The 27,239-nt window shown below is 40.0% G+C and overlaps 1 protein-coding gene across 3 annotated transcripts in view; it reads right to left on the bottom strand.

Annotated features, from left to right (window-relative positions):
* Positions 1–356: 356 nt before the first annotated feature.
* The window catches only part of Lamp2 (lysosome associated membrane protein 2), a 53,193-nt gene continuing 26,310 nt past the window's right edge, over positions 357–27,239 (bottom strand). The window contains exons 5-9 of one of the 3 annotated variants that reach the window (XM_085684544.2): positions 27,005–27,198; positions 25,677–25,799; positions 19,376–19,439; positions 18,351–18,515; positions 357–2,749 (exon numbers count right to left, since the gene is read on the bottom strand). In XM_085684544.2, coding sequence (XP_085540670.1) covers positions 2,607–2,749; positions 18,351–18,515; positions 19,376–19,439; positions 25,677–25,799; positions 27,005–27,198 — 689 coding nt within the window. In that variant the 3' untranslated portion in view covers positions 357–2,606. Of the gene's footprint in view, positions 2,750–5,556; positions 6,069–13,489; positions 15,855–18,350; positions 18,516–19,375; positions 19,440–25,676; positions 25,800–27,004; positions 27,199–27,239 lie in introns of those variants that run through there. The other 2 variants (XM_048439298.3, XM_048439299.3) reach the window with 2 other exon arrangements.

Below are 27,239 nucleotides of genomic sequence, written 5' to 3' on the forward strand. Positions count from 1 at the left end.
CAAGAACTTAGGGTTGTTGATGTATACATTTAGCTTCAATAGCTTGGGGAAATGGCTCTATACAGTATTTGATGGCACTGGTTGGGGAAGGAGGGGGTTTCTATAGAATATTTCTTGTTTCAGCTCCTTTGGTTTGGGTATTTTCTTGACATTTTCATGACTCTGTAGGCCCCCATATTAGAATTATCTATTAAAAGCGTTCTAGTGTCTGTCTTCCTTACAATGGGACTTGGTCAAGTTGAAGACCTTTGAGATCATGATTCCGGCTGGCACATCAAAAGAACAGGATCTAAAGATACAAATCAATCTAAGCTCTTACGGCTGTGCGCACAGAATAAAAATGAAGTTATCCATGGTGGCATGGAATATATATCACCTTTATTAGCTTTAATGTATCAATTCAAAATCACACATAGGAGATCAAATGAATACCACAGCATACTTTATTTTTCCACGATTCATTAGTTCCTTAAATGAATAAATCCAAAACTTTAAAGAGCAGCAAGCATCAGTTCTCCCAAAGAGGCTTAGGTGGAAAATGATTTGCCAATCATGAGTTCAAAGTCCTAGTCCGATCCACTGTTGCATTGATAGAAAATGAACTCACCGAGAAGAGCTAATTGAACACTCGACTCAGTTCACAGCCTTTAAACTTCCTATATTCGATTGGAGTTGAAGCAGCTTTTTAATCTTCCATAATTATTTTGTATTTTAATGCTCAGAGAATAAAAGACATGTCTGCTAATTATCTAAGATAAAGCCATGATTCCTAATGAAGAATTAGACACATTAGTTTCCTGCCCAAAAAGTAAAAAGGTTTTAAATAAACCCATACTTTTGGAAGCTATTGATTATTCAAGTCATATATTTACCAAGCCAAAAAGTCCATTTACTTAATCAGGCTTCTAGATAATCATCCCAAATATATGTCAAAATGAAGCCACTGTTGTTTATAGTACCAAGTGACTTTTACTAAAAAACAAATAAGCAGAAGCCTTTGGAGGACATCTTTTTAAAAGCCATTCTGTATATACTGGAGCAAATGGAGCACTTGACTCTGCTAAAGGAGATGGGATTGAGTAATCTGGCACTCTACCCAGTTGGGAGTCTCTGATCTTGGGATGGACATAGAGGTAAGATAGTAGGGAAGCAGACTGACAAACTTGCTTTCTTTTTAACAGAACTTCATAACCGCAGTTAATGGCAAACTATGCCGGCATCAATTCACGACAGCAGCATAGTGTTGAGCAGCCGCACTGTGCTGAGAGGTAGATTGGGACTTGATCCTGGGATCTGCTACCAAACTGACATCACTTAGACTTAAGATGGATATTTTAGGCTTAACCAAAATCTCTGGATTCTTTTGTTTTTATTCAAGAGGAAAAAAGCTCGAGAAAATCAGCATCTGCCTCGCGCTAATATCAGGCGTGCAAAGCTGACATTTGGAACCTAAACATGCACAGCATTAAACTTCCAGAAATTCAGTAGCTGAAGATCTTCAATCCAGAAAACATAAGGATGAATAGTCTCTTATTGCCCTACTCCAGAAGCCAGAGTCATCAGTGGCTCCTACAGGGATATACGTCTATCAAGATCAATACATTTCTAAAAGCATCCCAGCCAAGTTTTGTTTGGCGGCCACTTGACGGATGGCGCGCCGGGGCCCACTAGATTCTACAGTTAGCAGGAGCTTCTGTGAGAGGAAAAAGTCAATGCATTAGAAATATCAATTTGAATTCACTGAGGCACAAAAAGTATACAGAAGCAGTTTTCTCTTGTTGTGCAGGATGAAGTAACGTTCTGAACAAGTTAAAAGCTGGAAAAACAGTTCTAAATCATATCCTTAAAAAACACACAGCCCATTCCAAATCAACACCTTAGAAAACGCTGAGTGCTGCTTCGTCTTGCAGCATAAATATAACCAATGCATTTCAAACTGCAGAAGCTCCCCCCCCCAAAAAAAAAGAAAAATCCTTGTTGAAATATTATAGCTCTAACAGTAATGGAGGAACAGGCAGTTTTCTTTTGAGTGCATTCTTGTTTCAAAACGTTAAGTTTTGCAGTTATAAGGGCAGAACTCAACACTTCACATATACATGCAGTACCACTGGGGTATACCCCAAACCTCCTCTTTACGTAAAAGAATTACACAGGTTTAAATAATTCTCTTTAGAAGATGAGGAAACTCATTATGAGTCAAATTTTATGTTTGCCAAAGAAGATGAATTAAGTTTTAAATTTTATTTGAGGAAGCAAGTTAAATTCTCTTATCAGCTTTGATTTTGCAAATAACATCAAAGTAGCAAAATACAACTAACTGCAACATATAAAATTATACTTCAGTAGAAATGCTTTCAAAAATTGGATCCAGATGCTTAAAATGATTTACTTTAAAGAGACGTAGTCTAAAGTGTAAGTGCTCTTTCAGTTAGTTACAGCTTAACAAATGTAGAAGAAAATGAAGGGGCGACAAGACTGGTCCGAGTACATTTTTCAAACACGACTCATGCCCAAGGCAGCCTGTAACTCACTGTAGTCAGTCTGGAAATCTGAGGCTATCACATGATTCTTTGCTGTTAGCCAGTGGACGCACTAGACAGAGCTGATTAGACAGACTGATAACCAGTACGACTTTTCCTTCTTCCAATCATGTAAGATACAAACACAGCAATTATAAGGAAGCCCAAGGCCACACCCACTGCAACAGGAATAAGAAAGCTGAGGTCAGAGTCAGCAGCACATTCTTCAGCTGTTAGAAAAGAAGAGACAGACAGCAAAGAAAGGAAATTAGTAAGGAGTGCAGTGAGACAGGGGGAAGCAAACAAGAAGCATTCTGAGAGTGTAGGCACATGCTAATCTTTGTGGCGCGTTCCCCTTATTTTCCCAATATCCACCCAAGCATTCCGTAGCCACAGATCATTGTTTCTTACCACTTCATGTAAAGCTAAACAAATTTCTCAGTACACAAGGGGAAAATGGGAAAGGGTTCGAATTGAGAATTGAGCTTCTACAATGTAGGTCTATTATTAGTATCTATGATTTTAGAGTTGCCTGACGGCATTAGGAAAACGATCGCCTCTGAATCATCCCATTTCCTTTCTCCCTTGCAACACCTAGCCTTAAAGTGTTAAGTGTGAATGGGGACCCAGCTCGGTGCTAAAGTGCTCACTCGCCTAGCAACCCTACGGCTCTTAGGCTCTTAGGTGTCCAAGCACATTTAGAAAAGTAAGTAAATAAAACAACCATGATAATGTGCTATAGTTCTTTTAAAGATTAATTTCTTTGTATTTTATGTATGTGGAGGTTTTGCATATACGTCTGTCTGTATAGCGCCTGTTCAGTGCCCTGGACTGAAGTTACAGGTGGGTGACAGCTGTCGTATGGGTGCTGGGAACCAAACCCAGATCCTCTGCAAGAGCAACAAATAGTCTTAGCAAGCTCTCCAGTATCACTCCTTTAACATAGGCACTAGGTAGCTCCTAGGTTACATGGAATTCTTTTCAGCTGATGGCCTTGCTGAAGAAGAATCTAAGGCCCACAAGTCCATCCCATGGTATCCAGACCACGGTGTGAGCAATGTGGATGCTAAACTGACTAAAGAACTGGAAATCAGACTCTTTGCGGTGCTACCTAACTTAAGGACTTTGCCAAGTTATTTAAGCTGGGCCTCACTTCCTTCAACTACTAAAAGGGAATATTGACACCTACATTATAAGTTACTTCAAGATTAAACGTAGTTTTAAGTATCTGACCCACTGCAAGTGAGCCACAATCACTCATTCCCTTCCCTTTCCCTCCTATATTTAGGATCAGAGGCTCGGGTCCTGACAGCACAGAAATCCTAGCAGGTGTGTCTTGGTAGATGACTGAGAAGGCTTATATTCATTATTTCAAAATGACTGAAGCAAAACAAAGGACCACGCAAAGTGCCTACCCTTGGTCTCAAAAGTTCATGTTTCAATCAGGCATCATGTTACTATTGAGAGGCTGCGTTTTATTGAGATTTTAAACCAAATACTAGCGAGTTCATTGCCACCAGAGAGGGAACGTCAGTGGAGTCGTGTCCCTGTCCATACAATTCTGGACTTGAGAGTCAATAATCTCTAAGGGCTTTTCAGTACAAGGCTACCGCAATGAATAAATGATAATGTTCTGTGTGATCTGCGATCCATTAACAGCCTGCGCGTGTCCTCTGAGACTTCCTCTCCTTACGGTGTTGTCACCCACAGAAACACTGGCGTGGTGCGGAAAACATAATGTGAATTTCAGTAACTACAATTAGCCTCTTTTTTTTTTTTTCTGGAGGGCTACCGTTTTACTGAAAGCTCCCTAACAGACACTGACAGCTGGGGTACCTAAACACATTTGTCCTGCTAATTAGTACGTGACAGAAACTCTGAACAAGCCAATATACACATTGGAATGAATTAATGATCATCTCAGTATGAACATGGTCTCATCTGCTAAATCTCTGGATTTATTTATATATTCCATCAGCACCTCACTTTTACCATGAACATGTTTCACTGCGGACTGTCTAGCTAATTTTAATGCCGACAGTCCCTTTCTACGCCCCCCCCACGGTGCCCCTCAGTGGCTGTCTTGGAGAAGCAAGAGCGTAGCTGCTGTGCTTCGCTGCCTCCCTTCTGAGATTGCTGTTAGCTTACATTTCATAAGTACCAGTCTGATGACAACACTAAATAGATTTTAATGCTCCAGAGATCAACAAGATGAGGTAGAGAAACACAACACAATCTGTCCTAATTAGCTCATAGAATCTTCTATCTTTCAGTGTTAATCAGGCATCCAAGGGGGAGGGAAACAAGGCAAGTGGTTAAATATTTGAATCTTTTCATCTATACTGCTGAAAAAAAATAAGTATTTTGTTAAAAGCTCAAGTGGGGCATGGTAACACGTGCCTGGGGTCTTTGCATTTGGCAAGCCAGGGCAAGTGGATCTGTGAGTTTGAAGCCAGCCTGAACTACCAGACCAGCCAAGGCTACAGAAACTCTTGACTCATAAAGCAAGCCCCCCACCAGCCAGGCAGTGGTGGCGCACACCTTTAAACCCAGCACTCAGGAGACAGAGGCAGGCAGATCTCTGTGAGTTCGAGGCCAGCTTGGTCTACAAGAGCTAGTTCCAGGACAGGCTTGAAAGCTACAGAGAAACCCTGTCTCGAAAAGGTAAATAACAAAAAAAAAAAAAGAAAAGAAAAGAAAAAGAACACCCCCCCCCAAAAAAAAATCCTCTAATTAAAGAGCCAGTTTGAGTTCTGTGATAGCCTTCTCAGTCTGTTTTTAATCTATGGAAAAAAATCACAAGTTTGAGAATCTAATTTCATATTTAAGGGCAACTCAAAGGCAACAGTGGAAGTCATGACATTAAAGAGATGTAACACTCTGACTTCTCTTCGGGCTTTATAAAAACTGTGGCTGGCCCTGATGCTAATTCTACTTCATACCCTTGAAAACCACGTCTGAGTCTATCTGACAGGCATTTTCAGCATAGTAGTGACGAGCTTAAATCAGGACAGCTGTTACACACCGAAACAGAACACCAGTGGCGAAGCAGTATTTATTAATTCCAGTAAGATACAACTCGATTTATCTTTTTATTATGGTCATGTTAATAAGTTTAAGGCATCTCAGGTTAGGATCCCAATTTGGTCAAAGCTTTTTAAGACAGATCTTATAACAATGCACATACGTCATACATGTTCTTTTTCTTTAAAGCCAGTCTGCATTTTGAGTCGATTAGAGGAGAACATTTTTTATGAGAGAAAGACTGATCTCAAAACACTGGGGCTGATTTAGGAATGAAAGTTCCAAGGTGTCTGTTTTTAAGGAGCAAAGTGCTTCATACACTGACAGGCAAGAAAACCTCGTTATCTGAATGTACTTTGGAATATAATCAATCAGACTGTAGGTTCTAAAACTGCTCATATCCAGTATGATGGCGCTTGAGACCAATAAAATAAGCCAGCAACACTAGAATTAGTACTCCTGCCAGGGCTGCTCCCACGGCTATGGGCACAAGGAAGTTGTCTTCATCTGCACTGCAGTCTTGAGCTGGATGTGGAGAAAGGACAATTGAGAACAGAAACAATGACATTTCCAATGTCTCCATTTTAAGTTCAAATGACAGCACTTTCCACCATACATATTTTTACATCAAAATAGCAAGTCATTGGCATTCGGTATCAGTAAATGAGATGTTGCCCAAAAGAGATCCCTTTAAAAAAAAAACCAAAAAAATAAACAAACAAAAACCCAGCACTTTTATGCAGTCACCCCTCCTTAAAACGCAGTAACTGGGGGAGAAATGTGTAGAGTGATCACATATTCCCAGGGATCTTACAGAAAAGAACAATGAATAAATATAATTTGATTTCCCTAATCAGTCTTGAGCCTTCAGAGGCAGCTATCATGTTGAATTCTGAACGTTACAAGGCACTGAACTAACTCACCAAATGAACAGCTATTTAAGGCTGCCACGAGAGCTCACTACGCAGTATGTGAGCTCACTTGGTAATGAGGCAAGATAATCTGGCCCTGCTGGCCTGTTGGCTTCATGATGTGCATGTAGCCTAAGGAAAGAGGAATACTGATTCACTACTGGTAGGAATGTAAATTTGGTTTTGCCACCATGGAAATCAGTATCAACTTTCCACGGTGGGGGATTGTGAATCTGGAAAAGGGACTGGTCAGGAAGGGGGTACACTGATAGGAATGGGAGGGAGAGTGTAATCAGGACACAATATATAGATATATCAAATTGTCAAAGAAAATTAATCTGAAAAATTAAAGAGAAATGTCATACATACAGTGATCCAGGAATTCTATTATTAGTTATATATCCACAGAAAATTAATTCAGGATATCAAAACAAGACACCCTAAAAATAGAATTACTGTACGATGCAGCTATCCCACTTCTCAGTATATATCCAAAAATGAAATCAACATGTCAGAGATACCTACATATTCACATTTATTGCAGCAGCGCTAGTTATAAGATGCAGTGAAAACCTAACTTAGATGTCCAGCAAGTAAATAAATAAGGAAAGTGTGCTATATATACAAACTGGAATTTTATGTAGCCATAAAAAAATGAAATTCCATTTGAAGGGAAATTGATGGAACTAAAATCAGCATGTTAAGCAAAATCAGCCAGACTCAGACAAATACCACTTTTTATATGCAGATTCTAAATGTGTATATAAATACAAAGGAGACCGTGAATGGCAGAGGAGCTTCTGAAGAGGCAGGATGATATAGATACATATGTACTGCTATATAGATGACATGAAAGCAGAAGGGGAAGCTATTTGTCAAGAAGGAAGTATGAAGGACAGGGAAGACAGTGAGGAAGGAGAAAATGAGAACAAAATATAATGGAATATATATATGAAAATGCTACAACAAAACACTGTATGCTAACTTAAAAAATAATCTGTGTAGTCTAATGTGAGAGCGAAACACAGAAATCAGTGATTAGAAAAGCAAGATATGCTACGGTGGGGCAAGCAAAGCACAAGGTATGGAAGTCGCTTTAGTTATCTAAGAACTTGGAAAGGCATCTGAGCTGGGTTTGAAGACAAGGAATTAACCATGCAGGTAGTGGGAGGCATTGCAAGTGTAATAAACAGTGCAGAGCAAAGCACAGAGGGTAAGAAAACATGGAAATCCAGGAGCAATGCAAGGCAGATGACATAAACTATGGATGGGTTGGATAGAAGTCAGCTCACAAAAGTACTTGACACTCTTAGGTGGTTCTGACTTATCCCAATGGAAACAAATAGCAAGAGGAATTCAGCAGGGCACTTGTTTCAGAATTGCAGATGGAAGATTGCAGGTAGTAAGCTAAGAGCCACCACCTCTATTGCTAGTATCCAAGAGACCAATATAATTTTCCTGAACTGGGTGAATGAAGTGTAGATGCAAAAGTGGGAGACCACAGACCCGTTCTGAAGGCAAAATTGACAAAAATGGGTGTAAAGCGTGTAACAGGCTGCAGTAACAGGGTTCCCTTGAGTGGTTACGGAGATGCTGGTGTCATCCATCGTGATAATCCGAAAGAAAGAAATGTGAATTTCAGTGTTGTTGCATTTGAAGTTCTTAAGGATGAGTGGGACAGAAAGTGAAAGGGGATCTGGAGAAGAGAGAGATACTCAGTTTGGGATCGAATTTAAGATGGCTGTGTCCCCAGGTACAGCATACACATAAAGGGGTCTATCCAACAGTAAACATCTGCACATCTGTATCTATTGCTGCACTGTACATAGTAGTAAACAAATACATAGTAGGAACCAGCCTACCTTTCTATGAAAAAGGAACCAGATAACGAAAATGCGATACATATACACAATGGAAATGAAACCATTCCACCTGAATGAATTTTGATGGAACTTAAAATTAGCATGTTAAGCAAAATAAGCCAGACTCAAAGACAAATCCCACATTTCTTTCGTATTCAGACACCGTATTTTAATTTGTACATACAGTCATGAAACTAGACCACGGAAGTGGAAGCTATTTTTCAGGGAGGAAGAGTGGGATACAATACATGTCACATGAAGGCGGGAGAGGGAGGGGAGGGAAAGAACATCAGCAAGAATGGGTAGTTAGGAAAATGTGGTAACGAAAACCCTTCCCCTATATAGTTGTATAAAACGCTAACAAAAGACGTCTAGGTACCAACCAAAATATCTATAAACTGGGACAAGTAAAATGAAAAGGGTCCATAGAGAAAACCCTAGGGATACTAGCATTTCAGAGGCAAAGGTATAAAAAAGGAGGGAAGGCAGGTAGAAGATGGTGTCACAGCTCAGGAAGGGGAGTGCTCCAATTAGCATGGGAGAAGAGCTTAATATTTTACAGAATTCTGGAACAACGCATACTGGAGCTAGCCATGTGGAGGATAAAGTATGAGTCAAACTACTGCAGACAGTGAATGGCAAGTGACACCAAGGACTAAGGAGACGGAAATCGTTTGCATAAATTTAAGATTCCGAGAAAGACAGCGCAGACGTACTTAAGTAGGGACATAAAGAAAGGGGGCATCTAAAATGCATCTGTAAGATGAGATAAATGTTCAGAAAATGAGGGAAGAAAAATGTTCATAAAAAGAACAAGGCTGGGCCAGGCGGTAGTGGTGCACGCCCTTGATCCCAGCACTCAGGAGGCAGAAGCAGGCGAATCTCTGTGAGTTCGAGAACAGCCTGGTCTACAAGAGCTAGTTCTAGGACACCCAGGGCTGTTACACAGAGAAACCCTGGAGAGAGAGAGAGAGAGAGAGGGAGGGAGAGAGAGAGAGAGCACAAGGCTAATGTTTCTCCTCCATTGTCTCACAGGCAAAGTATTCTTTGCTAGAATGTGTGTTCTCTGTAATATCTCAGCAGATTAAAGAGCAGATATGGAGTAATAGTTCCCCTTTATGAAGACATTGAAGTTTTTAAGAACTTAGTGTCTTCAATTACTGTCTTCGGTTTGAAGAAATAGTTACATTTAATGAAAAAAAAACAAGTAAATTTTTAAAAAGAGCAAGGCTAATGACATATTGAAGATGTTTAATGGACTGTTTCCTAGGACATAGGGAGGAATGAGATTCCAGAAAACACTGATTAAAAAAGAAAAACCTACTATGAGTACAGGGAAGAGGGATGAAGAGAAAAGACACTTGCAAAGATTCACAGAGGGTCAAGATACTAAAACACCACTCATCAGCACTCCTGACTCCCCTGCTTGTGTTGTCTGGAGTTTGCCTCCAAAGACTGGACTCTACCAGAGGTTGATTAACCACATTTTAACCACTTTGTTAAATAAGCTTACTAGGATTGTGTCAAATAAGAATAAACAGGGTTGGAGTTAAGAGCACTGGCTGCTCTTCCAGGACCTAGGTTTGATTCCCAGCATCCACATGATGGCTCAACCATTCGTAACTCCAGTTCCAGGGGATCTGGTGCCCTCTTCTTCATTCCACATTGAAAAGGCACACAAGTGGTAGACAGACATATGTCTTGGCGAAGCACTCATTTACATAAAACACAAATGAATAGGATCAAATGTAGTTCTGATCATGATTTGCCATCACAAAATGTGCCAAGCTCTTTTCTGACGGCCAGACTCTAAGGCAGTAACTGGGAACCAGATGCAACCCTAGGGTTTATAGGCATTCTGACATGGATTCTGGGTGCCAACTTGATTATTTTAAACTGGGTTCTACTAAGAATCCAGAGAGTTGATAAGGCCAATTTGACTTGTGAACAGATGGTGCTAAGGAGTTCCCAGTTAGCTTCACCCCTTCAATTTCCAAATTACCAACCAGCCTATAAACTATTAGGTGATACATACCATAAAGTATTATGCCTTAGATTTAATAACTCTTGGATTTTTAAAAATTCATTAGTAGATTATTTTCTTATTTTGGCAAAAGTCTCAACAGTCCTCTTGTCCCCAAATTGGGTGTTTGCCCTAGTACTAAGATGACTTTCATAAATACTGCCAATAAGGCTTTCATGTAAGACAAATATTCCCAGAGCAGATCAAAAAGGCAATTCCACTAATACAAAGATCTTTGTAGATGTTGTCACTTACTTAAAATGTTCAATTAGTATGTGAAATATTAATTTATAATAACTACTGATTTTATGAATTCAATTTTAAAAGAGCATGAAGGACTTGAAACGAATTTTGATTTAAAAAGTTGTTTTACTTTTTGTTCTTTGTTTTTGAAACAGGGTTTCATGCAGTCCAGATTGGTCTCAATGGTCTCAAATTCACTATATGAGCAAGGATGACCTAGAAATCCTGGTCTCCTGCCTCCACCTCCCAAGTGCTGAGATTACGAGCGTGCTCCACTACCACAGATCATGTCAATAGGACTGTGTCCTGAAGAAAAGCCTCAGCTATTTGCTTAACATACACTTAATAGTACAATGGAAATATTTCTGAAAAAGGAAATAAACTGTATTTGTAGGATTTTCTTAAGACAGGGTCTTAGTGTGTCACCTTGTTTGACCTTAAACTCACTATGTAAACCAGGCTGGGCTTGAACTCGCAGGGATCTGCCTGCCTCATTCTCCTAAGTGCTGGGATTAAAGCGGTGGGTAGCACTGTGACTGTTGAAATCCCCCACCCCCGGCACTGGGACTTGAACTCACGGCCTGATGCATGCTAAGAAATTACTCTGAGATACATCACTGAGATATATCACTGAGATACATCCAATCCTGTGAAAAAGTTTCCAAACCACAGGAGCAATAGAAATTTTTAAAGATTAAAAAAGTTTCATGCTCATTAAAATTTCATTGAAGTTACCTATAAAGAAAAAATAAAACCCTGCTAATCTTCAATTTTCTACTCAAAGATCTTTCAAAGATAATTTTAGCCTAAGAATTAGAAAACACTTATCTATAACAATATGAAACTCCTCTTAAAAACTAATTATTTTTTGAAAGAGTCACTTCGTGACTCACCTTCTAATATAACATCTTATGTATCTTTTAGATCTATATTCAAAACACTTCAAGTACATCACATGAAGCTGAACAGATACTTGATACTGGAAGAGGAGAGACGGCTCAGTGGGTAAAGTGCATATTGTGTAATATGCCTAGCATCCACTGTGTTCATCTGCAACCCCAGGTCAGCACAAGGGGAGGAGATGGGAGATCCAGGAGCACTCTGGCCAAGAAGTCTAGAGGAAACAGTGAACTTCAGGTTAATGAAGACCCTGTCTAAAAAAATAAGGTGGAAAGCACACAGGAAGAAACTTGACCTCAATGTAGACTTCTGGCCTTCACATGCTTACACTCAGACAACCACAACCACACACACACACACACACACACACACACACACACACACACACACAATATACACACATACAAGTACACACACATGTACATGCACAAAATATTTGAAGCTATTCAGTATAACTTATATAAGTCAACACCAATTTCAAAGACATCATGGTTAGACAGGAATTTAACTACCATGGTAAAATAAAAGGAGATGAACAGAAGAGAAAAGAAGCCAAGACAACTTAACTTTCTCTACCTAAACAAACAGATGAAGGGCTACAATCTTTTTTTATCATTTTAAATATCATCTTTAATTGTTACTTAAGAATTTTACACACAACTATGTTGGCGGAGGCTGTTTGTTCATTCTTAACTGCTCAGACCTGAAGTAATCACACAGAAATTTTGTTATTTGCAATACTGTTTGGCCAATAGCTAAGCATATTAATAACTAGCGCTTATATCCTCAACTGACCCATTTCCATTAATCTGTGCATCACCATGAGGCAGTGGTGTGCTGGAAGTTATGGCAGGCTCTTATGGTAGCTGCATGGCTTCTCACTGACTCTGCCTTCTTTCTACCAGCATTCAGTTATTCTCCATCACCACCACCCTCCTTCACCTCACCTGGCTCTATTCTGCCCTGCTACAGGCCAAAGAAGGTTCTTTATTAACCAATAAAAGCAACACACATACAGAAGGACTTCCCACATTACAGCTACACTATGTTACACTATATTATGCCGTTTCTACCCCTCCTTCTGGAAGGGCTACAATCTTAAAAATAGATGAATCTTCTAAAACTTCCCCCTGACAACACGCAGGAAGTGTAAGAGGGTAAACTACTCACTGAGTTTGAGTATGTGCTTGAAATACACCTTATGACTTACCAGGTTTCTTCTAAAATACTCAAGGATGTAGGTACCTTGCCTGAAATGGAAGGTAGTACTCGAGGAAGTAAGAGTCAGCACAAGTTTCAAGTCTCCAATCCCTTAGCTGAAGAAACTGAGGCTACCAACTCCGAGGAGTCAAGCAACTGGGTCCAAGTCTCACCAGTAGCTGACAATCATGTTGAGAAGGGTGGTAACTAACTGTAATCCCAAGGCCTACCTCAGGAACCTAGGAGACAGCTGCCAGCTGGGCTGCTCCATTGCCGTGCATGGCATACTAGTAGGGCTGAGAAACTATGTGGCGATTTTGGGGATATTCTAAGAGGCAGACTGTGTTGTGGATATGAAATCCTAGCCTCAGCTTAGGAATTGACAAAAGTGTACCAAAAAGATGCTCTGAAGCTTTAACTATGAGATAAATATCCTCAGTTACTATTGTCTCACTAGCTGTGACGGACTCATCAACGTTGCTTACATGCACACATGTTGACACACACACACACACACACACACACACACACACCGTATCACAGACTTGAAACGAAAATCATGCAGACCTGCCTGCAGTCTAGGTAAAGATGCATGTCTCATGTAGTTCTTCTGCAGCCATCCTGTGCCAGTAAAGCCTTACATATGGGGTTTTCTTTCCAGACAGAGCAGCACAGAGATGAAATGTATTGAAAACAATCTAGTTCTACTTTTAAGCACTTCTTTCTAAGGCCATTTTTTTGTTTGAAATTGCCATCACGTAATATACAAAATTTTCACTTTAATCAATGGGAAAAAATGTGAGCAAATTTCCTTAAGAAATAAAAGTATCTTTATTGATTTAGAAGCAATGTTGGGCAAACAGACAGGCAAATATCTGAGAAGAGATATCGTACATCAACTAGCACTTTAAACATTTGAAGAAAAAACATGAAAAGTACTTACATGGACCAGTTGTTTATACAAATGCTAAAGCATGGAAAAACATCCCAAACCAAATAGAGTATTACCATCAAGGCGCAAAACCAGAAAAACAAAACAAAACAAAAATACAAAAGATACAAAGATTATGTGTCTCTAAGAAATAATAGTGTAAATAGCAGTACATAAACTGGCCCATGTAAAATACAAAAATATTCATTGAAGTCAGATCTTTCTATAAAACAGTGCTTTGGAGGTATTTTAATATGAATCCAATATATAATCTAAATGTAAAAACTTTTAAAAACATTAACAGCATTAAGCCAGTGCCACCCACTTGTGCCAATTAGTCTTTAAAAAAAACTGTTTTGTTGACTCATGACAAATGTCTCTAATATCTATGTTCTTAAAAGCAAAATTCTTTCTTTTAAGATTAACACGCTTATGATAAAACAGTTTAAATGAAAAATATTCTAAAAATCAGATTTGTTTCATTTCTAGCAAGTGTTTTAAGCTGGCCGTGCAGTTCCCTGTTGCTCTAGGAGACGGAGAGTCAGGAATATGATTCTGAACCAGTAAGATTTTCAGGCTAAGTGGACAGTAAGTTAAAGTGACACATCTATCACTCCTATAGAACTCAAAAGACAGTTACAGACATACACATGCTAACATGCAATTGCCTTTATATGTATGCATATGTACTACATATTCAACATAAGCATTTTGAAATCCAGACAGTTTTTGGGTGAATGAAAGGCATATGATCTGCCCTCCCTAAATAATAAGAACCTTCTGTATATGGCTGTAGGTCAATATTTTAAGAAATGTTTGCTTGGTCATACCAATATGTATGTATGTATGCATGCATATATGTATGAAAGATCTCCTAGAAGCGGCAAGGAATACATGATGTATTAACTATCTGGCTGAAATAATTTGCTCCCTCATATAACCATTAGGTGATGCACAGCAAATGAACAACTGGTGCCATCTCTGAGTACAAAACTGAATACAAAAGCACCACAATGGACTGTAACAATGTAAGTTTTGATCACCACAGAACCATTTTAAAATGAAGCCAAATTAGTAAATGCTGTAGCAGTCAATGTGAACTGGAAATGAAGAATGTGTTGTTAATGGACTAAGGCAAGACCATGACTTTTCAGATTAGGTGCAAGCTACTTTATGAGTGTAAGTGCACTTCGTTATCTAGGTTCTAAGACATATTGACATTTCTTCTTGGAGAAAAAAGGAAAGAACAAAGCACATTACCACCAACAAGGAAGACTGGAAGGTTCAAGAGAAATCTGCATTCATCTTAGTGCTGCATGTAGAGGCCAATTTCTGGGTACAAAGCACTAATGCCCTCATTTGGCACTGCCTAGCAATTATCTCTAAAGCACCTAAAAACAGATTGAAATGCCCAGTTGGAATTGCCTTGTGTCTTGCAATTTAAAAGATTGAAATATCCAGTTTTTTTTAAAAAAAAAAAGGTTAAATAAAAAGATTAACATCTATTCTAAAATTTAAAAAGCTTTTGTGTTTTTGTCTTTTCAGCCACATTAAATACAAATGTATTCAAAAAGCATGAGAAAAGAATTGTACTGGCAAGAGCGTGATACTGCTGGGCTCTGCTCAAATCTACTGATATCTTTTTCATAGGTCAAATATGGAGCAATGCCAAAGTAGCTAAGTCAACCTGCAAATAAAAGTCACAAACGATGCAAAAGGAGCAAGTACAAATTTTGGAGATCATGTTGTCCAAAGTCAACCTCATGCAGGCAGAGAAAACTCTGCTCTCTTTCCTACACTGTCCATTCTTGTCAAAATTTAAGTCAGAAGCTGCGACACAAATTGCAGCCAGTGAGACAGAACTTGAAGTTCAGGTAATTCTGTACATGTCTTTTGCTACAGACGCTTTAAACTCCTTGGTCAAGAAAACCAAAATCACATGACTCCTTGGTAGTTTGGGATTCTTTTGTTTAAATTTGAAATCTACCATAGAACCCAATCTAAGAGCAGGACTGTAAGTAAATGTACCTTCAATAGTATTGCATTCGGGAACTTGTACTTGCTTTATTATTTTGTAACAGAGATCACATGTGGATTAGTGTTACAGAGTCTGATATCCAGCATAACTCTTTCTTCTGCCAATTAGGTAAGCAATCACTATAACGATAATCAAGCCTGAAAGACCAGCACCAACTATAATTGGTATTAGAATGGTGTCATCATCCAGCGAACACTCCTGGGCTGTAGGTGAGAAAAAGTGTGTAACAAATAATGAGTATAATCAAAAAGAAATGTCCAAAAGTAAAAGATGTTGATTCAAAAGTCAGAAATGCTTATAAATTAAAACTAACAAAGGCAGGTATATATTTTTATGATAAAGTATAGAAAGTAGTGACCAGTTAAAGCTAAAATCCTAAAGTGTATTTATCCTTTCATTTGTGAGGATATACAAAATATGTGTGGATAATGTAGACTCATTTAAAGCTCTACGTAAAAACCACATATCATATACACACACTGTGTTATACTTCTAAGATGGGAAAATGACTTTAACAGAAATGAAGAGACCTAACCCAGCCCATATCTACAGAACTAGTATAACCTCTGAGTGGGAGAATATACATCTTTGGGGTGATAGAGAACACCAGGGTTACCACTGGACTGAACAATTGCTGGCTCTGGAATTCTTATCAGTGGGGGAGGAGGGGTCAAAACTACATCCAATGGGCCAAACGTGGCTGAAGAGCTAAAAATAACATCGATAATTTTAAATGACTGGAAAAGAAGACAGTCTTTCGTGAGACAAGAGAGTTGCATGAAATTCAAACTTTCATGTCCCTAAAGTTTTACTGGAATGCAGCCACACTCAGCTGTATGAATTGCCTAGGGCGGTTTCCAAACTACAATGGCAGAGCTGAATAGTTGTGACACACATCGCATGACCTCAAAGCTTGAAAGACCAGTTTAGACTTTTTCTCAAAAAGCTTGTATGTCCCTGGCTAAAAATATGTGATTTGGGTGGGTGGAAGAATTAAGAAACTAGGACCTCTTACTAATTTGAGTGTGTTTACTACGTGTTTTATCAATCTGGCTCAGAATAGGAGGTCAGCGGGGCTATTTTTTTCTATTTATAGCAAGTAGTCTGAACTAATAATATCCAATCAACACTCTCCAACCTGACTGCAATTCTATTTCCTCCCTGAATACACTTAAGTATTACCTGGGTGCTATATTTATAGTTACGCACAACCAAGAACCTAGTTCCAAAAATAGATCATGCATTCAATATCAGTATTAAATGTTATATATCTCTCTGGCACCGAAACGTTCAAATTGGGCAAAGAGCATAGCTCATCTCGGGCCACTGCCAACTAGATAAACAGACCTGAACTGAAAATAATACTGCAGCAGATTTTAAATTCTAAATACAAAATCTCAAATTAGGATAGTGTAGGGGAGCTAGATGACGATTTAGAAAATAAATCTATTTGCACGATCAAAATAATTAAAGTAATAGACAAAATAAACACAGGAAGAAATTGGATTCTGGTTTAGTTTTTTGGAAGCTGGATCTCATACACCCCAGGCTAGCCTCAAACTGACTACATAGCCAAGATGACCTTGACCTCCAGATACCCCTGCTTTGACTACCTGAGTACTGATTGTCACCACTCCTGGCAAGAAAAAGGAGTCTTGAAATTTTTTAAGCTGTGATTAATCTTTCTTCCCCCAAGAATGGGAAGGTACGGGGCTTGTGTCTTTGGGCCCCAAGCGAGACCACTAGGCTTTTGGTACCCATTGCAAAGGCGGCTGAATAGTCCACCGCTTCTCCATTTACTTATTGACCTTCAGATTAAGTGCTTGAAAGGATGGGGATGACTGGAATAGCTCTGCTCAGCAAAGATCTGCTCCACAAAGCCCCAATTTTAAGTAATTGGCTTAAAAGCATAAGTCACTTAAGGAATTTGCTGTACTTTCTTTCAGTCATGCAAATTTTAATCTGCAATACCAAAAACATCTTTCATATTCACACAAATACAATATAATTAACCCCTCATGAGGATTTCATTAAAAACCTGATAAAGGCCATCATTAGCCCAAAGTAGGTCTTCAAAAAGCCTTATTTGAATTAAGACGTGCTTTAAGAACTGTATGTCATTTTGGCTAGCAAGACTAGAATTCATGGGATGTGAGATCTACCGACCACTCTTTATCTTGTGTCTTAAGCAAATCAAACCAAACTGTTTTCATTTGGGTATGAAAATGTTTCCCAAGAGGATGGTCTCAAGAAGGCAGATGTAACGTACTTACAGCTGTTGCTCCAAGTGTTACCCCCACCCAAATCCAACCCTAGGCGAGCACCTGCTGTTGTTCTTAAGCCAGGGCTTCTCTGTGCAGCCTTGGCTGCCCTGGAACTCACTCTGGAGACCAGGCTGGCCTAGAACTCAGAGATTCACCTGCCTCTGCCTCCCAAGTGCTGGGATTAAAGGTGTGCGCCGCCACAACTGGCTGCACCTGTTTCTTAAAAGGGACCCTTAAATACTTTAAATGATTTTCAGATTTTGAAAAATTACATCTATTTTGAGCAAATGAAGCTACAGGCTTCCAGGCTGTGAGAGCTCTCTATCATAATCAAGAAAGGAATTCATATTTCTCTATGTTCATGTACAGACTCAGAGGAAAGGCCACTATAGAGTAATAGAGGAATATAGTAAATAAAGTTTGCTTGACGCTTACCTGTGGAATACTTTCCTTTCGTCACATTAAAAGGCTGCACCTTGAGGTTAAAGGTGTTTATCTGAAATGTTCTAGACACGGACATCACCTGCTCTTTGTTGCACATGTAAGAACTTCCCAGAGGGGCATCCCAGAAGCTAAGGTTGTTATTTGCAACACTGAAAACTGCAGGAAAAAGAACAGGCAAGTTAACTACTTAATCTATCAACAAAAGAAAAATCAAACAGTTGTTAGGGTTGTGTCTCGTGTGTGCGCACGTATGTCTGTGTAGATGCACCTGGATCTGCATGTGTTAGCACACAGTGATAGCCAGATGACATCCTTCAGTGGACAAAGGGTCTTTCACTGGCTTATGGTTTGCCAAGTAAGCTAGCCAGCAAGTTCCAGGGATCCACCTGTCTCTGCCTCCCTAGCACTGAACGCTCAAGTGCACACCATTGCACACACTTTCTTTTTCTTGGGTTTTGTGCGTATAAGCTCTTGAACAACTGAGCTATCTCCCTCGCACTTTCTTGAGGGTTTTCACTAGAACACAGCAATTCTACCAACACTCAGTTCAACAGCAACTCTTGCCATCACTGAGTTCACTTACCTTGCTTGTTGTATTTTCTTTGGTTTCTGAAACAGGATGTCACTATACAGCCCAGACTGACCTAGGGTTCACTATGCATCCCCGATTGTCCTCAAACTTATGATCCTGTCTCTGCTTTCCAAGGCTGCAGTTCCAGGAATGCACCATCACATCCACTTCTCCCTAATCTTTCTGTAAATGGTTTTGTAGTCTAGAATGCAGCTGTTTCCTTAACAATTATCCAACATACTTTGAAAAGATGACCCTGCAAGGGAGATGATCTTGCAAGGGATAGTATACTATAGAGTTCTACATTAGATTTTAAGTTGTGATCAAGAAATGCTTTTTATATAACATCTTCTATTTCAAAAGACATGATCTTGCCATTAGCTAATTATTTCCACTCCTTCCACAAAACCCACACTCCTCTCCCCCAGGCCAGTGCTGTGCTTACCTGAGCCATCAGGCAAATACATGCTGACATTCACTTCCTTCAGATAGAATCGGTTTTCACTCTTCTGTTTGAAAAAGAGCTTCCAGTTAATAACATATGACAGCTGACTAAAGAAACAGTCAATAAATATCTGCAGAATAGCAATGTAGTACTGTTATACAGATGAGGAAACCATGAGACATCAGCCAGCAGTATAAACTACAATTTAGATCTTCTCACTAATTGTACAAAACTATTTTCCAATTCATTTCATTTCTAAACTCTTTTATCATGGCATTCAAGCATTCCTGAATACAGGACGGTTCATCTTTCTTTTATTCTTCTTGTCACTTGCTGAGTCCCTACTAGCCTAGGTCACAATGTGACTTTTTTTGGTGGGGGGAGACAGGGTTTCTCTGTGTAGTCCCGGCTATCCTGGAAGTTCAAGACTGTCTGGTCGTTCTGCAGACTGGACTGGACTTGAACTCTGTTTTCTGAGTTCTGGGCTTAAAAGCATGTGCCACCACACCAGGCTGGCTGCCCTTCTTTCAGATCCTCCAGTTCTGTTCCTTTATTTTTTTATACATTCATTCATTTTTTTTTTTTAGTGTTCGGTTTTGTCCTTTTGTTTTTTTCCCACAGCTTACTAACCCTTGGCGGCCCAGGACACTCCTACAAAGAATTGTTGAGCCTGGCTAACAGCACAGAATTTTACAGTCCACCTAGAATGCCATACTCAAGGCTCTCTGGGAGCTGGGGCCTGGTCATATGCACCACACTGGGGTATGTCCTGTCCAATGAAATGTCAGCAAGTCATATCAGTGTTCCCTGCTGGCCACTCGGTTCTAGCTCTGAACCTGTTACTGGATTTCAAACCAGATCTTGGCTTCTGAATGTAACCTCAGCATGCCCGTGACCTCCATACCTACTGAGTGCTGGGCCTTGACAGTGTTTGCTCTGTTCCCTTATTTTCATTACTATTATCACCATATTGATTTTAATCCTATCACATTTGTATTTTATTTTTGTTTTCTAACCTTTGTGGTTTGAGGCTGGAACCCAGAGCTTACTGCATGTAACATGCAAGTCTTATTCCATTGAGGACATCATCAGGCCAATGTTTACCTACTAAAATGTTTATTGCACTTATTTATTTTATATGTGCATATGTGATTGCACGAACTCATAGCATGGCATGTGTGGAAGTCAGAGGACAACTCATGGCACTTGGCTCTCTCCCTCCACCATGTTGGTTCTGGGATGAAACTCAAGATATCATCAGACTTGGCAGCAAGTGTCTTTATCCACTGACCAGCCTTGCCCCAGTTTTTATTTTTATTTACTCATTTGTTTTTGTAAGACAGGTTCAATTATATATCCTCAAGCTGCCCTGGAACTCACTATGGAGGACAGACTAGCCTCAAACTCACAGATCCCCCTGACTCTGCCTCCTAAGTGCTGGGTAGTTTCACTTTTTAAATTAACATATATCTTACTTTTACTTTGAGACAGTGACTTGCTGTGTAGCCTTGGATAGGGTGAAACTTATTATGTAGACCAGGCTGGCTTCAACTCAGTAATCTCCCTGCCTCTGCCTCCCAAGTGTTGGATAAATTATATGTATTTTTTTAAAGCTTTCTCTACATACCCAGGGCTGTCCTGGAACTCACTCTGTAAACCAGGCTAGCCTGGAACTCACAGACATCTCCTGCCTCTGCCTCCCAACTGCTAGGATTAAAGGTGTGCACCACTACACCCAACACTTAATTATATGTATTAATAGGGCTCGATGTCATATTCTGACACATGCCTACAATGTGTACTAACCAAATAAGGGTAACTGGCATTCCCCTCACCTTAGAATTAGAACTGTTATATGTTTTTTGTTTTGTTGCTTCTTTAAAGTTTATTCATTATGTATACAGTGCGCTGTCGGCATGTATACCTGCAGGCCAAAAGAGGACACCAGATCTCATTACAGATGGTCATGAGCCACCATGTGATTGCTGGGAATTGAACCCAGGTCCTCTGGAAGAGCAGCCAGTGCTCTTAACCTCTGAGCCATCTTCCCAGACCCGAACTGTTAATGTTTGAAGCTTTGATGTTCCCTCTCCTAGATCTACATAATATAAAATAGGGTACTCTGAACTAGTCATCCCATTGTGGTATGGATCCTATTCAGTATCCCTCTACTTAGCCCCACCTCCCCATCTGTATCTCTCTGAAACATTCAACTGATCAACCAGTCATTCCAAGAATATAAGTGCTTAGTATACACACAGTGACATATCTAAGCACTCCATGGAACAAACAAGTTGAAACAGACTTGTATCTTGCCCTATTACTGCTTGTAAACTGCCAAGGAACATAAAGTGAAGGGCTTGCTTAGAATTTATGAGCCCTGGAGTTCTGCTCCCCACACCAACCCCACTGGCCCCTGAACTTGAAAGAAAAGATATACAAATAAGCTAATCCTGTTACATAAAGAAAGTGGCAAGAAAATTGACAGGAAGAAATTATTTCCAATGAGGGAAGATGCAAAAGTCATGCCAGCTGAGGAGGGATGGTGGATTTGAGATGGGCAGAATTTATTTACAAAACAAATGGACAAGAATATATTTGAGAAGGCAATAGCACAAGCAAAGGTAATCAATCAGAAATAAGCACAATCACACATTTGAGAACTAAGTGCCAACCATTGTTCTTTTTGTATGTGAGATAGTGGAGACTAATCCTAGCATTCTACACATGTGGGGCAAGCAAGCATCCTGACACCAAGCTATATGTGCCCAGCCATTTTATTTGCTATTTTGAGACAAGTTGCCCAGACTAGCATTGAAATCACATAGCACAGTCTTGCCTTGAATTTGCAATCCTCTTATCTCAGCCTCCCAAGTAGCTGGGAGGATAATGCCTATGCCACCAGCCCTGGCTCCAACACCTCTATACTACTGATACCATTATTGTGTCCATTATTCAAGATGAGTCATTCAAGCAGAGTTGCTAAGTGAACTCCCCCACTGTTGCCAATTAGTAATCAGTGAGCTGGGCCAAAGTCTGGCTACAAATATATGGACTGGATACTGCTGTGCTCAGGCTTCACAAGCTATGCCTGAAAGTCAGAGTGAAGGAAGGCCTGCTGGGAATATTATTTTAACGTGTGTTACTTTTGTTTATGTTGTATTTGCTTAACTCTGTGAAGCTGTAATATTTGCCTATCAAGAACACCTAATGGTCTAATAAAGATCTGAACAGCCAATAGCAAGGCAGGAGAAAGGATAGGCAGGGCTGGCAGGCCGAGAGTATAAACAGAAGGAGAAAACTGGCCAGGCAATGGTGACACACACCTTTAATTCCAGCACTAGAGAGGTAGAAGCAGGCAGATCTCAGTGAGTTCGAGGCCACAGGGTCTACAGCGGGAGTTAAGGGACAGGTTCTAAAGCTACACAGAGAAATTCTATCTTGAAGAGAGAGAGGGAGAGGGAGGGAGGAAGGAGGGAGGAAGGAGGGAGGAAGGAGGGAGGGAGGGAAAGGGAGGGAGAGAGAGAAGAAGAGAGGAAGAGAACTGGAAAAAGGGGCTCTGGAAAAGTTGGAGGACATCAGGTGTCAGCCACTCAGCCACACAGCAATCCATGAAGTAGGAATAAGATTTATAGAAGTAAGAGAACAGGAAAGCCAAGAGGCAAAAAATAGACAGGATAATTTATAAGATGAGGAAAGCAGGCAAGAAACAAGACAAGCTGAGGCTGGACATTCATAACTAAGAATATGCCTCCATTTGTGGTTCATTTGTAAGCTGGGTGACAGGCCCCACAAGAGAGTCCAAAGAGCTTAACACCATACCACTACTACTACAAAGGCCTGTGTTGTATGAGGAGGGTGGCCCTTTGTTCCGGATGCCCGGCTAGCCTACACTTGAAATAATCACACAGAAACTGTATTCATTTAAACACTGCCTGGCCAACTAGGTCTAACTTCTTATTGGCTAACTCTCTCATCTTGATTTAACCCATCTTTAATAATCTGTATATCACCACAAGGTCGTGGCTTACTGGGAAAGATTCAGCATGTCTGACCTGGCAGCTTCATGGCGGCTCTCTTGACTCTTATTCAGTTCTGTCTACTCTGCCTACCTAAGTTTTGCCCTATCAAAAAGCCAAGGCAGTTTCCTTATTCAACCAATGAAAGCAACACATAGACAGAAGGATCTCCTTTACCAGGCCTGTCCTTTTGGTATTAAAGAGCCTGGGAAAACGACATACTGATATTTGTTCTTGTGTGTTATTTTTTGAGACAGTGCCTACTGTCCAGTTAGCCTTGGACTCTTAATCCTCCTGCTTCACTATAGGTAGATGTATACCACCTTGCCTGGTGTTTTGTTTTGTTGTTTTTTTTTTTTTTTTGGTTTTTCAAGACAGGGTTTCTCTGTAGCTTTTCAGCCTGTCATGGAACTCACTCTTGTAGACAAGGCTGACCTCGAACTCACTGAGATCCGCCTGTCTCTGCCTCCCGATTAAATCTCTGCTGGGATTAAAGGTGTGCGCTACCACTGCCTGGCTGATAGCTACTTCTTATATATCAGATACTGAGACTCTATTCCCTATTCCTACAAATAGTAATATGAATTGAAAGCAAAAGTGTTTTTTATACAATTATACGACAGTACTACTTGAGAATGGTGGTGGCTCCCCATCTTCCCTCACCCATAACGATCTCCTATTCTTCATTCCCATTTGCTACTATTGCACACGTACATACACCAATCACATAAAATTAAGACTGGTAATTGCTTCTGAGATGTTAGAAATTAAGATCAACTATTAACGGATGCTAGCAAGAAGAAAAGGTATGCCTAACTGCTCAGTGTTCAACTCTTGACATAAGCATGAGCAACAAAAGTCTGAATGCTGGCACTATAGAGGATTCTGATTTCATGAGTCAATGTATGCACTTAACACAGAGCTTGTATATAACAAGAGAACTGTCCCTCACATTCTCAGAGGATTAGCACCAGGATCCACTACAACCACCAAAATCTAGGATGCTCTTTCTCAAAATGGTGCTATTTGCTTATGACTTACACATGTCTTCTGTATACTTTCACTCATCCCCCAATACTTATAATTCTTAAATATAAATGCTATGTAAAAGGAATAGTGTAGGAGTCTGGAGAGATGTATCAGTGGTTAAGAGCACTGACTGCTCTTTCAGATGGACCCTGGTTCAATTCCCAGCACCCACATGGCAGCTCACATCTGTCTGTGGCTCCAGTTCCTGGGGACCCAACACCCATGGCAAAACACCAATGCACCTAAAATAAAAATAAATTAAAAAACAACTCCCCAAAGGTATATTCTGACCTACACACACACACACACCCTGAAGCATGTACAAATGAGAGGAATATTGTATTATTTACATTTTAATAACAAAAAGTCTGTGCATTTTCACTATAAATGTTAAGTTTTTGTAGTTCTGGGGACCAAACACAGGGTCTTGAGCATTCTAGGCAAGAGTGTCTGCCACCAGTCTTGAACCTCAGACCTTTTTACTTAATATTGATTCAAGGTTGGTTTAATCTGTGTATGCAGGACCTAGAGAAACAAAGCTGACTATGCTCATTATTGCTAGCTATTACTAATACAGACACTATTATAAAAAATCTTAATGAGGACTGAGAGATGGTTCAGCAGTTGGGAGTAGTAGCTGCTCTACCAGGACCCAGGTTCAATTCCCAGCACCCACATAGGGACTTGCAGCAGTTTGGGGCTTTAGTTCCAGGGGATCTGGCACCCTCACACAGACATACATGCAGGCAAAACACCAATGCACATAATAATAAATTTACCTTTTTAAAAAGGAATCTTAAACTGGGAGGTGGTGCCACATGCCTTTAACCCTAGCACTCAGGAGGGCAGAGGCAGGTGCATCATTGTGAGTTCAAGGCCAGCTTGACAATCTAAGAGTTCCAGCTACACAAAGAAGCCCTGTCTACAAAATAAAATAAAATAAAATAAAACAACTAATTACATATGGAATGTTTATACAGTTAGGTTTTTTTTATGTCACTTCATTCTTGCTCCTAAATTGGAGTATTCATAATGGCAGAATGGCAACTTTCTGTGATCATTAATACATGAGGCCAGCACACAGACAACTGAACTGACTCAGAGACGAGCAGGAATAAGTTAGCTTTACTCTATAGTTAGTGTTATAAGGGAAAACAGCCAAATGTCCCCCACACATACACCTACCGCTGTTTAGACTTTCGGGTGTACTTTTCAGAGAAGGAACTTAACTTTAGAAAACAGTTGGCACTCACCACAGCGAAGATAAAGTCAAGATACTTAATTTGGCTGTTGTTCAGTCTGAGTTGAGCAGTTTGAGGATGACAGCTGCCGGTGAAGTTAGTTGTAGTAGGATTGATGTTAAAAATGAAAGGCACCTTCAGAAGAATAAGCAGAAAGAAGGTATGATTAACTAAAAGTCCATAGCACAGCCTTATACTCTGATAAAACCAACTTCAATGTACAACAAAAACTCCTTTGTTTCAATACTTGAATTCATGGTGTCTTACTTTCAAGAAAACTTGGCACAAGTCCTCAAGCTCTGACTCAGTCAACTTCAACAACAATAACAAGAGGGAAGTTTCCTCCGTAATGAGCCAAATAAACACATTTTTACAGAGTACAAGAGCCATCTGTCTCGCTTGTTTCAATCACAGGATCTTGAAAATGGAATTTGTTCAATGGCACTCCCCCTGGTGCCCCACTGAGGTACTGAAACCAAACGAGTACTTGCGCATCTATCTGGGCTCTGACTCATCAAATAGCTTTGTTCCAGCACATCAACCTACAGTGTGGTTCAAAGAAAAGGGTGAAAGAGTCTTGGTTTTATTTTTATTGTTTGGTGGTGTTCGGATAGAACCCAGGGTCTTGTGCATGTTATGCAAATGCTCCACTACACAACTCTATCTATCTACCCACATTCCCAACTGAACTATGTATGCTGAGCTACCGAAAGCTGGTGGAATCTAAAGCATGAAGAAGTCTTTTAAATCAGCAGGTTTTCTACTGGTCAGGATGCCTTGAGGGTGTCATTAACTCTTCGTGGTTGTAGTGGCATTTGAATTGTATTTCAATAAATAAAGACTGGCAGAAGATCTGAGAGTAAAACAGTCCCACTGGTCAGCCTTACAGACCAGATTATTGTAACACACACCTTTAATCTCAGTAACCACAGTGACACACAGCTTTAATCTCAGTAGCCACACTAGTTGCCATAGAAACTGAGCAGTGCATGCCTTTAATGACAGTGGTACATACCCTTAATCCCAGCCCTAGAGAGGAAGACAGCTCTCAATGCAGTCTCCTTCTGAGACTCCTGGAGGCAGAATTGCCATTTTCAGACTGAGGTGGAGGTAAGAGCCAGTGGCTGGCTGTTTTTGTTTTCCACATCTTTAGACTGAACCCCAATTTCAGACCCTGAGTTTTTATTAATCATGCTTCACATGGTTATAGCTATGCCAAACTAGTCAAAACTCAAATCTGCATTTAAACTTAAATGACTCTAATAACAGTGCTGAAGTGCGTGGTAAGAGCTATACATTACTTGTGATGAAACTTTTTTTAATGATAAGAACAAGCCTACCTTCTCCTCGGTGATGTTCAGCTGAAGCCCCATGGTAGCCAGCAGACAGGTAGCATTGCCATTAGTAACGGAATAGTTTCCAACCTTCGGAGTTGGAGTAGGTGTTGGAGTGGGTGTCGCAGTAGGAGACGGCACAGTAGTGTGAATGACAGGTGCCACAGTGGTACCAGTTCTGTCTTCCTCACACACATATTCTAAAGCAAAGGATAACGTGAGCCATAGTGGTTGTCTTGCT

This window comes from Myodes glareolus, chromosome X (genome assembly GCF_982192425.1).
Source record: "Myodes glareolus chromosome X, mMyoGla1.1, whole genome shotgun sequence".
In the NCBI taxonomy this organism is placed as follows: Eukaryota; Metazoa; Chordata; class Mammalia; order Rodentia; family Cricetidae; genus Myodes; species Myodes glareolus.